At 41.0% G+C, this 12,768-nt stretch overlaps 1 protein-coding gene across 4 annotated transcripts in view; it reads right to left on the bottom strand.

Moving 5' to 3' along the window:
• Nucleotides 1-12,768, bottom strand: part of HMG20A (high mobility group 20A) — a 39,198-nt gene that overhangs the window by 15,140 nt on the left and 11,290 nt on the right. For all 4 annotated transcript variants that reach the window (XM_018923269.3, XM_018923270.3, XM_009098227.4 and 1 more), the window contains 2 exons: nt 2,371-2,463; nt 155-302 (listed from right to left, as the gene is read on the bottom strand). In XM_018923269.3, the coding sequence (XP_018778814.1) occupies nt 155-302; nt 2,371-2,459 (237 nt within the window). In that variant the 5' untranslated portion in view covers nt 2,460-2,463. Of the gene's footprint in view, nt 1-154; nt 303-2,370; nt 2,464-12,768 lie in introns of those variants that run through there.

The raw sequence follows: 12,768 nt of genomic DNA, 5'->3' as shown, positions 1-12,768 counted from the left end.
TGCAACACAGGAGAAAATTAGGGAATAGGAAGATGAACATGGCAAATGGATGAAAATTTGTGATCCTATTAAAAATAAAATCTGAACAGGTAAGACAATATGACAAAATTCCATGCCTTTGCTTCATTGAAAAGTTACTATTATTTCATCTCACCTCCTCCTCAGGCTTCTGCTCAGTGGTTTCAGCAGCATTAGAAGACTCATTTTGCTGCTGCTGAGCCTGTGACAAGTCCTCCACCAAATCTGGGTTATTCACAGGCTGTGAAGTTCCACCACTGAATGAACTCTCCGAATTAGCTAATCTGAAAAAGCACAGAAGTGGAGAACAAAAAATTTAATCATCATTCCTAAATCATTTCCTCCCTAATCTTCTAAAACATGTAAAAATGTTGCAAATATATTCATTCTCACACTAGCAAGAAAAATGGGATTTAGAAGTGATTTTTGAAGAACTGGCTGTTCCATCCAAGCAACCACTATAACCACCACAGCTCCCATGGACTTTCAGACCCAGTTTGATTTTTAAAGCGGTATTTTGTTTCATTTTTAGTGAAGCATTTGATCACACAAACAACTTGCAGGCAAATGAAAGTCTGCATCAGAAACCAGTCAGTGTGAATCTATCCTTCTTCAAAAGTACCATAAGGAATTTGAAATTCAAAGTTTAATCATCAACCAAGATACACCTTTCTGGATGTATTTAATATATTTCTCCACAAATACATGTAGAGATCTGTGATTTGGTATGATCTTGGCTTGAACTGCATTCCACACACTCTCCTGCTCATACACACAGGTATTTAAACACAATCATGACTAGGTCCCAACAGGCTCCAGAACAGCCATAATTTAATTTTGCTGCAAGAGCTGTATCAATCTACCTCACTCCAAAAAAAGGGCAAAAAGAAGAGCAAACGTGCAGGAATACTTCTGAAGGTAGACTGACAGTGCTGAACACACATTTTGGGGCAACAGCCCTCTGGACCTTCTCAGCCCTGTGCTCAGTAGGCAAATTAATGTAAGATTTTGGACTCATCTCAGATTTTAAACCCTTCTTGAGACTAAAGAATACTTGGCCTTACCCAGTTACATTCATGAAAATTCCTTTAACAACAGGATATGCTTCAAGTCTCCTTTGCTCATTTATTCCACTCTAAAGCTACTCATGTCTATGGCAAATTTTAAATATTCAAAACAACTGTTCCTATGAATATAGAATAAGCTAAAAAAAATTGATCTATATTAACAGAATTGTTATATGAATGCCCATGGGAATATCTGTCTTCAGAGAGAACAGCATATTTTCACTACTCACTACAATCAGCAATTACTGGTACAGACAGAAGGGCTGCAGAGATCCATGGCTGACTTTGAGACAGCAGATTGAGCTCACATTACTGACAATTAGAGAGGGACCAAGGGAACAGAGCAGACATCCTCCCCTAAGTTAATTATATGTGTCAAAAAGAATAGGAACAACACAGCTCTGGATTCACTGTTAGGGTTTGAAGAGTATTTCTGTTTTCCTCTCCATTCTCCTTTAGCAGAGAAGCTCTTTAAACAACACCTACAGGAGAAACTTCATGTGATGCAGCCATTTGCAGCTAACACTGATGAAAGCTCAGCCAAAACATTAACACCTCTTAAACACAAGGCTTATTTGAACATGGACCTAATTTGGCACCAACAAGTTTGAAGTCCCAGATAAATAAATCCAAATTCAGACCCATTTAGTGTGGAAGTGTTCACATTACTTTTTACAGGGCTTTACCTGACTGCAAAGTCTGAATTTTACTGTTTGGTGCTTTGCAAAACAGAAAAGAAGCTTCAGTTATCAAAACACAGCAAAAATTCCACATATTCTTAAAAGGAAACTTCTCTTGGCAATGTGATTTAAAGAGACCACTGCAGTTTCTAAAAGCAGAGTCAGACTGACAAAAATGAGATATCAGTGTCAGTGATCAGTTTCAGACATCAGTTCCAGAGATCTTTGATGAACATTGGTGATATCTTTAATTGAAATAATTTACTTAGCAGAGGCCACTATGATCAACAGGTACTTCCTCCCTCTCTGTCCCCATAATGTCACTTTCTTAAGACTGAAATCCTAGGGATTTACCCTTTGAAGCTAAGAGATACTAAAGAACAGTTTGTGACCACTTCCATCAGTTCAGAAGAGTTCTGCTTTCCCCTAAACAGAGTCCTGTGATCTTCTATCAAGGCCAAGGGAACGTTGCAAAATGAAATTCTGTCAGGTTTATTTCTCTTATTTTTACAAATTACTCAGAATTCCCTCCTCCACTAAAACAATTTCCCTGACAAGTGCAGAGATAGTATCTACCAGCTGAAGGTGAAAAAGGAGTTACTTACCCAGTCACATTAATTTCAGCACCTTCCTTAGATCCATCCTCATCTGTAAAAAGTGGAGGAAGATTGGAGCCAGCGACTAGATTCTCCATACCTCTGGGAAGAAAAAAACAAAGATAAGAAAGGTTAATTTAACTATGTCATTGATTTGAAGGACTGCTGAAGGGAAGCAAACACCATAACACAGCAGGAATTTTTTACCCCATGAACCAACTGCCCAGTCCCAGCTGATTGGCTTCAGGACAGATCCTGTGCTTGGGGACAGAGAACAAAGACCATAAATGACACTTCAGTTCCAGTGTCCCTTTTAACTGAGCTCTGTGCCAGTGCCAGAGTGCTGCTGGAAATCCCTGCAGTTCTGTTTCATCCCTCAAGAGAAACCCTCACTCACCATACTCAGCACACAGGTAGGTAGATCCTGCTCTTCCAGTCCACCTGCCCGATCATTGCTCACACTGCACCCTTCACCAGAGGTTTGTGGTGACCCCAGAAGAAAACTGAAACCAGGTCCCCCCTGAAGTTTCAAATTAAGATTGTACTAATAATTTCTTGTCCAGATTTTCACAATTAATTTATGTGTGCAGCTATTTAGAGTATTTTATCTTCAATCCCACAGAACTGTTGCTGAACCAAAGGGTTTAAGGACTGCATAATTCTCATTGAATACAAACTGCCCCCAAATTAGAAGTAGTTCCATTAGTAACCCTGTGGCCTGTCATGGGAATTTAGTGTGAGAGATGAAAGCCAAAGTTTAATTAATTTATCCCCTTCCTTACTAAAATACAAAGCTGTTGTATTTTAGTGAAAAAAACCAAATAAACAAAACCAAAAAGCCTTAATAAACTCATTCTACAATTATGAGTTGCCAGTTCAGGCCATTTTGAAGGGCCATACTACTTAAATTCCTGTTCCTTCAGTTTCAGAGTCACCTTTGATAAGCAGCAGATACTCCACTCAATTACTGCTGGCCCTTTCACCCAGAACATTTGGGCTTTGGGCTGGAGGGACTGAGGAGAGCTGTCACCCTGTACTGCTTTCTCCTGAGCTGGTGTGCTTTCCACCCAGCACTGAAATCCAAGTGAACTGAGAATAAAATCCTGCTCCATGTTTTGAATATTTGATGTGTTTTCCCACATCCCACCCCAGTTCTAAAGGTAGATGTTTTCTACAGACAGAAGTCACTGCTTCTTGCATCTTACAGATTTTGAGGATCTCTATCACAAGTACAACATGGATGACATTCATCCTTTTTTCTTCTGCTTTTGCAGCTGCTGAGATCCTTAGACCACCCTTAAGGATCCTCCTGACTCCTCATCTGGAAAATAATTAAAGCTAAGCAGACTACTCCTGGGTGGTACAGGCACTGATCTCTAGCAGAAGAACACTTTACTTGTGTACAGGAAAGGTTCATCCAGGAGTGAAGAAAGTGAATTCCTGCTCTGCCACTACAAACCAGGGACTGGTACAGTTTTGGGGTTCAGCCTTAGAGCAGTGGCACAGCTAGAGACTGAGCAGCAAGGGGCTCCCAAGATGCTCAGGGATCTGAAGCAGCTGGCCCAAGGGATGGTGGGGAAATGGGCTTGCTCAGCCTGGCACAGGGACCAAGGGCCAACCTAATGGAGCCTAAAGGTACTGGGTGGGAGTGGCAGAGAGGAGAGAACCAAATTCTTCCCAGCTCTCTTGGCTTTGCAGGTTCAGGCTGGACACCAGGATGTGTTCCCAGAGAGGTGGAGTCTATCATGGCAGATTTTAAATGCTAAAAGCTGTAACTGACCTAAACCAATGTTGGCAATAGTCTTGCTCTGAGTGGGAGGCTGGACTAAGATGACCTCCCTCCAGATGTCCCTTCCAAGACACATCTGCAGTTCTATGAATCACAACTCCACATTATGGGTTTTTTCAAACACCAGCATCTCTGACAGGAAAAGAAAGACAACTCAAATAATATAATGCTGTGAGGAAAAGAAGTAAGATACTCTGGTGAAACAAACAGGATTTAAATCCTTAAAGGCAGTGCAAACAATACTTGCTCACACATGGATAAGAATCTACACACAGAGAAAAGAAACTACATAAAGGCTGGGACTTTATGTATCACAAGAAATCTGAAAACTCAACTGATTTGAAAATTATGCTCTTCACTGCCCAGCAAGCTGTTTAAGCACAGCTTCTAAACATACAACATAAATTGCTTCATGCAGTTATCATCTAAGAGGGAAATTAAGTTCTGCTTCATGGTGCACAATATTCATCAGTCAGAAATCCTAAATTATGATTTTCAAAAAAGGAAGCCTAAGCAATTATGCCCACTGTGACCTTCTCACCAGGTCCTGATGGGTCTGCTCACATCTGGCCCAAGCTCACTTTGAAACTGCAGGGAGGCAGCTGGACACCAACCTTAACAACATATAAACAGAACACAAACACAGGAAGCCAGGAGAACATACACTTTTTTTATTTAACCCATATGCTTTAGACAGTAACTCTTTCAGATGATGCTGACCCACATCCTAAAGAAAAAGTAACATCAGTGAATTTACAATGGCTTCTAATCAGTTCCAGAGAGCAAGAAAACAAAACAGTTCCCCTAAAACTCACTGAGAGCAGGTGGGAACCTACAGAAGCCTTTCAGTCCCATTTCTCAGAGATAACCTCCCACACCTCTGCTCCAAAATCATTATCCACTTAATTTCAGACCCACTGCAGAGGTCCATATTGAAACATAAAATTTAACTAAATTCAAGGCAACAGAAACAATGTACATTTAGTTTCCCAGTGGCTCACACATATACCCTATTTTCATTTTTGAACTATGTCTACCCAAATGCAAAAACAAAACTGAAACTGCAGTCAAACCCTAAACCTACCAGCCCTACAGTTCAATGCAGGGAAGCCTCTCCTCCAAATAAAACTAATTCAAACTGGAGCAGCTCTGGGTTCACTGTACTGCTACACTACTGGCTGTGCTGGCTCAAGAAAGCAACCAGCTACACAGGAATAGAGAGACTGATTTATTATTTACAGCAGTATTTGACAGGATTTCAAAGGTTCAACTAACATATACACTAGCATTAGTTAAACCTCTATACGAGCCTGGATAAAATCCTACATTATCAAAAGAGTGGCTTAATTTAGCTTTTCCTTTCCCTCTCTTCCCTGATCAATCATGACTTCACAACACAGAAAGTGGACAACAGTATTCTGTAACTTTCAGTTTAAATTTTTCAGCTGGACAATTTGGTTGCATGCCACAATACTTATACAAAATGGTACAGAGCGTACCAACATGGTCTGACAGAATTACTCAGGAAATGACAAAAAAAATATTACAGCATAAAGATCTAAGTGCTACTACACACATCAAGGATCAAACAGTGGGTAATTAAACCCCATTCAAAACCAAAATATGGTTTAAATAACCTTTCTTAATTTCTTCTCACATTACCTTTTGTAGGCCATGATATGTAATTATTATTCTAATAGTAAAGTAGCCAAGTTACATTTTGCATAGACTGAAAGCTACCATATGATCTAATTTCTAATCACATTTGTACAGCTGAGAGGAAAACTCAGATGCAGGTAATTTAAACCCAGAGTGAGAACAAATCAATGGCTGGAGCTAGACAGAATGACTCACTTTTCCAGAACATTACTGTGGCTGCACTGCTTACAGCACTCCTATAGGGCAGCACATGTAAGGACATGACTCAGTTCAAGGGCCTTTTACACATGCTATAAATGAAGGGTAAAATTCACCCACAGTCAAAGCATAAGGAACAGTGAAAATGCCATTTAAAATGTGTCAACAATTTTATCCAGCAGACCCACTTCCACAAACAGCACCACTCACTGTACCTGTGCAGTCACAGCAGCAGGGACAGGGCTGGGCTCTACAGGACGCAGCTCTGCAGGGTCTGCACAGCTCTGGTCACCACTGAGTCACTGGCACTGCAGGGTCTGCACAGCCCTGGTCACCACTGAGTCACTGGCACTGCAGTGTCTGCACAGCCCTGGTCACCACTGAGTCACTGGCACTGCAGGGTCTGCACAGCTCTGGTCACCACTGAGTCACTGGCACTGCAGGGTCTCTGCACAGCTCTGGTCACCACTGAGTCACTGGCACTGCAGGGTCTGCACAGCCCTGGTCACCACTGAGTCACTGGCACTGCAGGGTCTGCACAGCCCTGGTCACCACTGAGTCACTGGCACTGCAGGGTCTGCACAGCTCTGGTCACCACTGAGTCACTGGCACTGCAGTGTCTGCACAGCCCTGGTCACCACTGAGTCACTGGCACTGCAGGGTCTGCACAGCCCTGGTCACCACTGAGTCACTGGCACTGCAGGGTCTGCACAGCTCTGGTCACCACTGAGTCACTGCCACTGCAGTGTCTGCACAGCCCTGGTCACCACTGAGTCACTGGCACTGCAGTGTCTGCACAGCCCTGGTCACCACTGAGTCACTGGCACTGCAGGGTCTGCACAGCTCTGGTCGTCACTGGCACTGCAGTGTTGGCACAGCCCTGGTCACCACTGAGTCACTGGCACTGCAGGGTCTGCACAGCTCTGGTCGTCACTGGCACTGCAGTGTTGGCACAGCCCTGGTCACCACTGAGTCACTGGCACTGCAGGGTCTGCACAGCTCTGGTCACCACTGAGTCACTGGCACTGCAGTGTCTGCACAGCTCTGGTCACCACTGAGTCACTGGCACTGCAGTGTCTGCACAGCTCTGGTCACCACTGAGTCACTGGCACATGCACACTGACTTCCTTCTCATCCCAAGGCCAGGCTGAGCCTGAGATGCTCCTGAACACTGGGAAAAGGGAGAACATCTCTTAACGTTGCCTTTTCAATAGCTACATTACAACAGATAATATTATGAATAATAAAAAAATAAATTACTGAACTCTTTAGCCATCCAATTACACAGTAAGATTATTTATTATGGTTAAGCATATCTAAATATGAAGTCAGCGTCAGAAATCCGACTTACAGGCTGATTATAAAACACTGCAGGAGTTCCAATTACCTCATCACCAGCTCTAGTTTTAGAAACGTTACTGCTGAGTGGAGAATTTTTCTCCTCAAGGCTCTCATCCCCCTTTGTCAGAGTAAATATGTCCAAATTTTACCATTCAGAGGCTAAGAGATTACAAAAAACCAATCATCTGCTACATCACAGAAGAGTCACAGTGTTCCTTATCTCAGCATCAGAACCCAAGCACTTCAGAATGCAAACAATCTAAATTCAGATGACTCCCTGAGAGAAAAACCAAAACCCACAGGACCATCACTTCCTCTGCCTTTCCACAAGTAACCAGAACATCAGAAACAAAACTGAAGTAAGTCCATGTCCTATTAAAACCACAACGTTTTTGGAGCAGCTGTCAGAGGAAGTTGAGATCCCTCTGACAGAGCCTTTTCTTCCATCAAGCTGTAGCAGAAGCTCGATATCTAAAATACTTCACTGCAAAAAATCAGATTTTACTTTTTCCCTACAGGCAACTCATTAGACAAAGGGTTTTGTGACTAGGAAAATTGCAAGCTCAACCTAATGGGACGAAGGTTTTACTGCCAAAAAAAAGTTTTTGTCAGAAAAGACATACCAGAGAATAGCCAACTGCTTTTATTTTTACTTCTTGCCAGTAAAAACAAAGAAACACCACAGACCAAAACAGAGACTTGTAGGAAAAAAATCCAGAGTTCCACTGCAATTCCAAGCAGCTTAAGGAAAGAAGGGAAAGATGTAAAGCTTAGGTTTATGTTTAGTTTAATTGGGTCTTTGTAGCAAACACTAACAAAGCTATTCATACTCTGACCTTAGAAACAGCTGTCAAACATCTGCAAACATGTATTTTAAAAACACAATGTTCAATTCTGCATTCTACTCTTACTTACATAAAAGCTTTAGGGTGAGGCATATACAAGACATGTCTCATATATATATATAAATATATGTAAGTGTGTGTGTGTAAAACCTTGCTGTTCTCTGGCAGACAGCCACAGGAAAGGTGTATACTCAACTCTCCAGACAAAGGCAAGAACAGTCCCACCTTGATTCTCTCCCTTCAAATACATGAGTGAAACTTTGCATTACCAATAAACCAGCTTTCAGATCACTTCAGGGAAAACAAAAGCCCACAAAGAGATGAAAACTAATTGTGCTATAGATCCCTGGATAGCTAAAAGCAGTAACTGTGGTTACCTCTGGTATCCAGAGGGAATGCTTTGCTATCTAGCCCTTCACTGCAGGTATTACATACGTATGGATTAGGATAGTTCATTTTCTTCTGAATTAACTTTGTTCACGATAGCATGAATTGCCATTTAAACTAACCCCATTAACAAATAAAATTCTGGAAAATTAATTTAATTCTCGTGTTACAGATCTCACATGAGAAAACAGAAACCATTCAGATCACAAAAATTAAGTCTCAAAATAAATCTTGAGAATTTTTTATTTCTCATTAATCATTCTACCTAAAGTAAGTTCAATAGATGACTACCAGGAATGGGAGCGGGTTTTGAACCCTGCCCATAAAAATGTCTTCTGAATTTCCAGTTACTATAGAGGCAATTCAGTCTTCTTCACCTGCTCTGCCACTTGAAATCTCCTCTGGGAGCTGAGGACCTTGTATTTCACAGGACAAAGTTGCCCACCAGCTCCTTTCCCATTAAGGAGGTACAAGGGGCACCCCATAAACCCCACAAGAGCAGCTCCAGAGTGTCACAAACGGTGCCCAGAGCACAGACACTTCCCACAGCCCAGCAGCCAGAAACCATCCAGCCCTCCCCAGCAGTGAGCAGAGGTCACTTCCCTTCAAAACTGGAGTTCCATTCCTCTGATCATTTATGTCTGCAAGACTCAATCACTCACTGTTTGTGCAATGCAAACATAAAAGTGCCATAAGCAAAGCAGTTATTAAAAAATGTAAATGAACAGACTGAAGTTTTTCATGGTGTTTACCCAGTTCAAACATTTACCAGCATCAGACCAGTGAAATAAGAAACAGTATTAATTAATGCTTGAGGAATACTTTGATTTAAAATGCCAAGCAACTATTCTCAACTAGAGATAACTGAATGTCAAGGAATCCTGATTGTGATTGGCCAGAGAAATGCAAAGTCACACACTTGAAAATAAAATAATTGAAGACTGCATATACCTGATGAGATCGGAAAGCTGTTTTAAAGCTATTTTAGCACTTTTGCTCTTCCTCAAAGCTTTATTCATCACAGAAGTTGTACAGGAGTAGAGCATATACTCCAAGCTCACTTATATTCTGCAAGAGGAAGCTCTGGCTGCTGCCACAGAGGAATACAGATTGGAATTTTTCATGCACATACCCACCAAAACAAGTCATTATGGCCACTTCCAGAATATGGGGTCGAATACTTTGGATGTGAGAATGCACTAAGAAAGAGATTGAGTATATACTTACAAGAATGACTCACCACAGGCATCATGACCCAACACAAAAGCATCTACTCTGACCTCAAAAGCCACAAAGACAGCATGGAACTGGATATTTTAAATGCACTGATATGGGTACAGGGACAAAGGTTAGAGGAAATGAAGTGTGGGAAGAGTCAGTGATTCTCACACAAAACAAGCAACTCATTCTGCCTGTTTCCAGAGAAGATCCATCTTTAGAAAAAAATATGACATGTCAGGTTCCATACATTTTTGTTCTTATTTTCTTGCTGTTGCCATACAACATAAAACAAGTATGGCATTTTATTCCAACACAAAACAAGTGAGTTTGAACCCTCAAACCCATCATGTAGAAGAAATCATAATTTTAGATAGCCTTAGTTGTGCAAAAGAACAGGCATAAAAATCTGAACAACAGAACTGCTATTAGCAAATACTTTCTAATAGCAAAAAGAGTGAAGAACTGAGTTGGGCTGTTTGTTTCTAATCTGGCCCTAAAACTCTCAGGTAATAGTTTAACACCTATCAGAAATTAAAGTTTGGAGTGAAGTGAACCAAACTCCCTTTTCAGCCAAGGCTCTCCTTGCAGTCCCACAGAGTTCCATTGGTATCACAGAGTAAAAATTGTAAAGGCCTTGGAAACACTCTGATGGAAAAACTAATAAGGAAAGTGAGCACAAAGGAACAGACAAGAGGTTCATGTAAGCATCAATACATCAGTGGACACTGCTTACAAAACCTTGTCTGGATTCCTGAAAAGAAAAGAAACAGAAAAGACAGCCCAGTCCTGCCAAAGCATCCTCTCCAGGAACAGCAGTCAGATCCTCTGACCACTGTTAACAAGATTTGAAAGCTGAGTTTACAGACAAAATCTGTTAAAATGGATACGAGAGAAAAAGACTACACCAGTAACAAAATTCAGGAAAATATAAAAAGACAAACTTTGTGCTTTAAACTAGGCACATTCCAGGACACCCCTCTGAGCACCAAAGGGAGAGCTCACAGAAATTTTAAAATCATGCAAAACCCCGGTGCTTCCATGGCTCCATAAAAGATCCAACTTAAATCAACAGCAGAATGTAGACAAGTTAGAATAAAGCTTTCCCTATACTCATCTTCTCCCAAAAGCAAGAGGAAAAGACAATAGTTAGCATCATCATGGAACAAGGAGAAAACAAGGGAAAAAACTAACAAAAGCATAAAGCCACTGGAGTGGTCTGACTGTTCTCCAGTGCTTAGCAATACATAAGAGATGCAGAGATGCATGTGATGGGTGGGAATATACAGGCAGAGGGCACATTTTTGGAACACCTGTAGCATAGGTAATGAAAATAGTTCATTTTGGAGCTGAGGTAGCATTGACAAAAAAGCATCCACGCCAGCTGTGTGCTTAAATATCCTAGGCTGAATGCTTGGAACAACAGCAGCACATTTGCAATATTGCACCTGATCCTCAGACCTTCTCCAGTAGCCCATAGAAACTGTTCTGAGGCAGTGGTGAACTTCCTCCTGCAGCCTCTTCTCTGTGCACTCCTGACACATCACAGGCAAGAAGGCAAACGAGGTGAGGGAAAACCCATAGGAGCAGAGTATCACTGTCTAGGGCTTGGAGCCAAAGAGCAAAGAAGAACCTGGGAAAAGCAAGCCCAAGACTTAATCTGCTCTTCCAACTTCCCTCTTCCACAGCTGCTCCTCATATGCTGGAAACAAGAAACTGCAGGTGGGAAACATGCACAAGCTTTGAAAACTAGAGTTGATCAAAGCACTCAATAAATTTAGCCCTAGAAGAGAATGTAAATCTTTTCAAACAGCTTGATGATTGAAGAGACATGAGGATGGAGGTCTCACACACTATGTCTTCAAGCACTTGTACCTGGAAAGATTCCTAATTTATGTTTAGTTACAAGTGTTCTGAGGGATATCTGGCATTTAGGTTTGAGTATTTACCATATTTAGCAAACAGCAGATTTATACTGCTTTTACATTTATTTTGCATGATTTCATTTCTATATATATTTGTTAAGTAAATATGGTTTCTCTGAGCTAAAGCAGAAATATTATCCCAAAACCCCTATATATGGGTAGAGATGCACAGCTGATTTAAAGGTCATAAAGGAAATCTCCCAAAGCTAAGAATATAACCAAACTTCAGAAACAAACTCTGAAGCACTACCAATCTTAACCTTTATTCTGGACATCTCAACTAATTGTTAGTCTTTGGTTGGTTTCTGAGATCTCCAGTCGTGCTGAGACTCTGACCTTAATACACATAATGCAATTCTTACTGCAAAGAGAAATAGGAACTAAAGTCCTTGTGATCCTTGCAAAAGGTCAGCAAGACTCTGGTTTACACAGCATTAAACAGTGGGAATGTGGAAAAACATTTCTATTTTCTAAAGTGCTACAACAGGGGTTTCACCTCAGTATAATATCATAACCTGAAGTTCATTGCCTTGAGCAGAAACAGACAAAACCAACTGGTGGAAAACAGGAGTTCAGGCACTACTGTCTTTTTTGATTTGCGGAGCCCAAACATTTTACAATGTTTGATTTGTGGAGCCAAAACATTTTACAACAGAAGTGCAAGCACAGAAAAGTTATATTCTTTGATTACTTTTGCACTCTGTTAGAAGCAAGCACACAAATTAGCTGAGGATCAAATACCATATTTAATCCCCAAAGTTAGCTCAAGAGCTTTCTGAGTTAGACAACTGCCTTCTCAGTCACCAGCACTCCCTTTTCATTTCAAAAGACCCCTCTGAAAAAGCACTCATTTATATTTTGCTCCTCCCTACATCTCCCAAAACAAAGGCAAAAAGGTGTGATATTGCTTTTTAAACAATATATTTTTAAAAGTAAAAGCTCTTCAGATTTTATGAAAACTTCAATCATATTTGAGCTTATAGATGTCCCAAGATAAAACATTTATTACAGTAATGGAAGCTTGTTTTTCCTGGTCTTTAACAGT

This window comes from Serinus canaria, chromosome 10 (assembly GCF_022539315.1).
Source record: "Serinus canaria isolate serCan28SL12 chromosome 10, serCan2020, whole genome shotgun sequence".
Lineage (NCBI taxonomy): Eukaryota > Metazoa > Chordata > Aves > Passeriformes > Fringillidae > Serinus > Serinus canaria.
The sequence above is the reverse complement of the archived record's forward strand: the minus strand, read 5'-3'. Positions and strand labels throughout refer to the sequence as shown.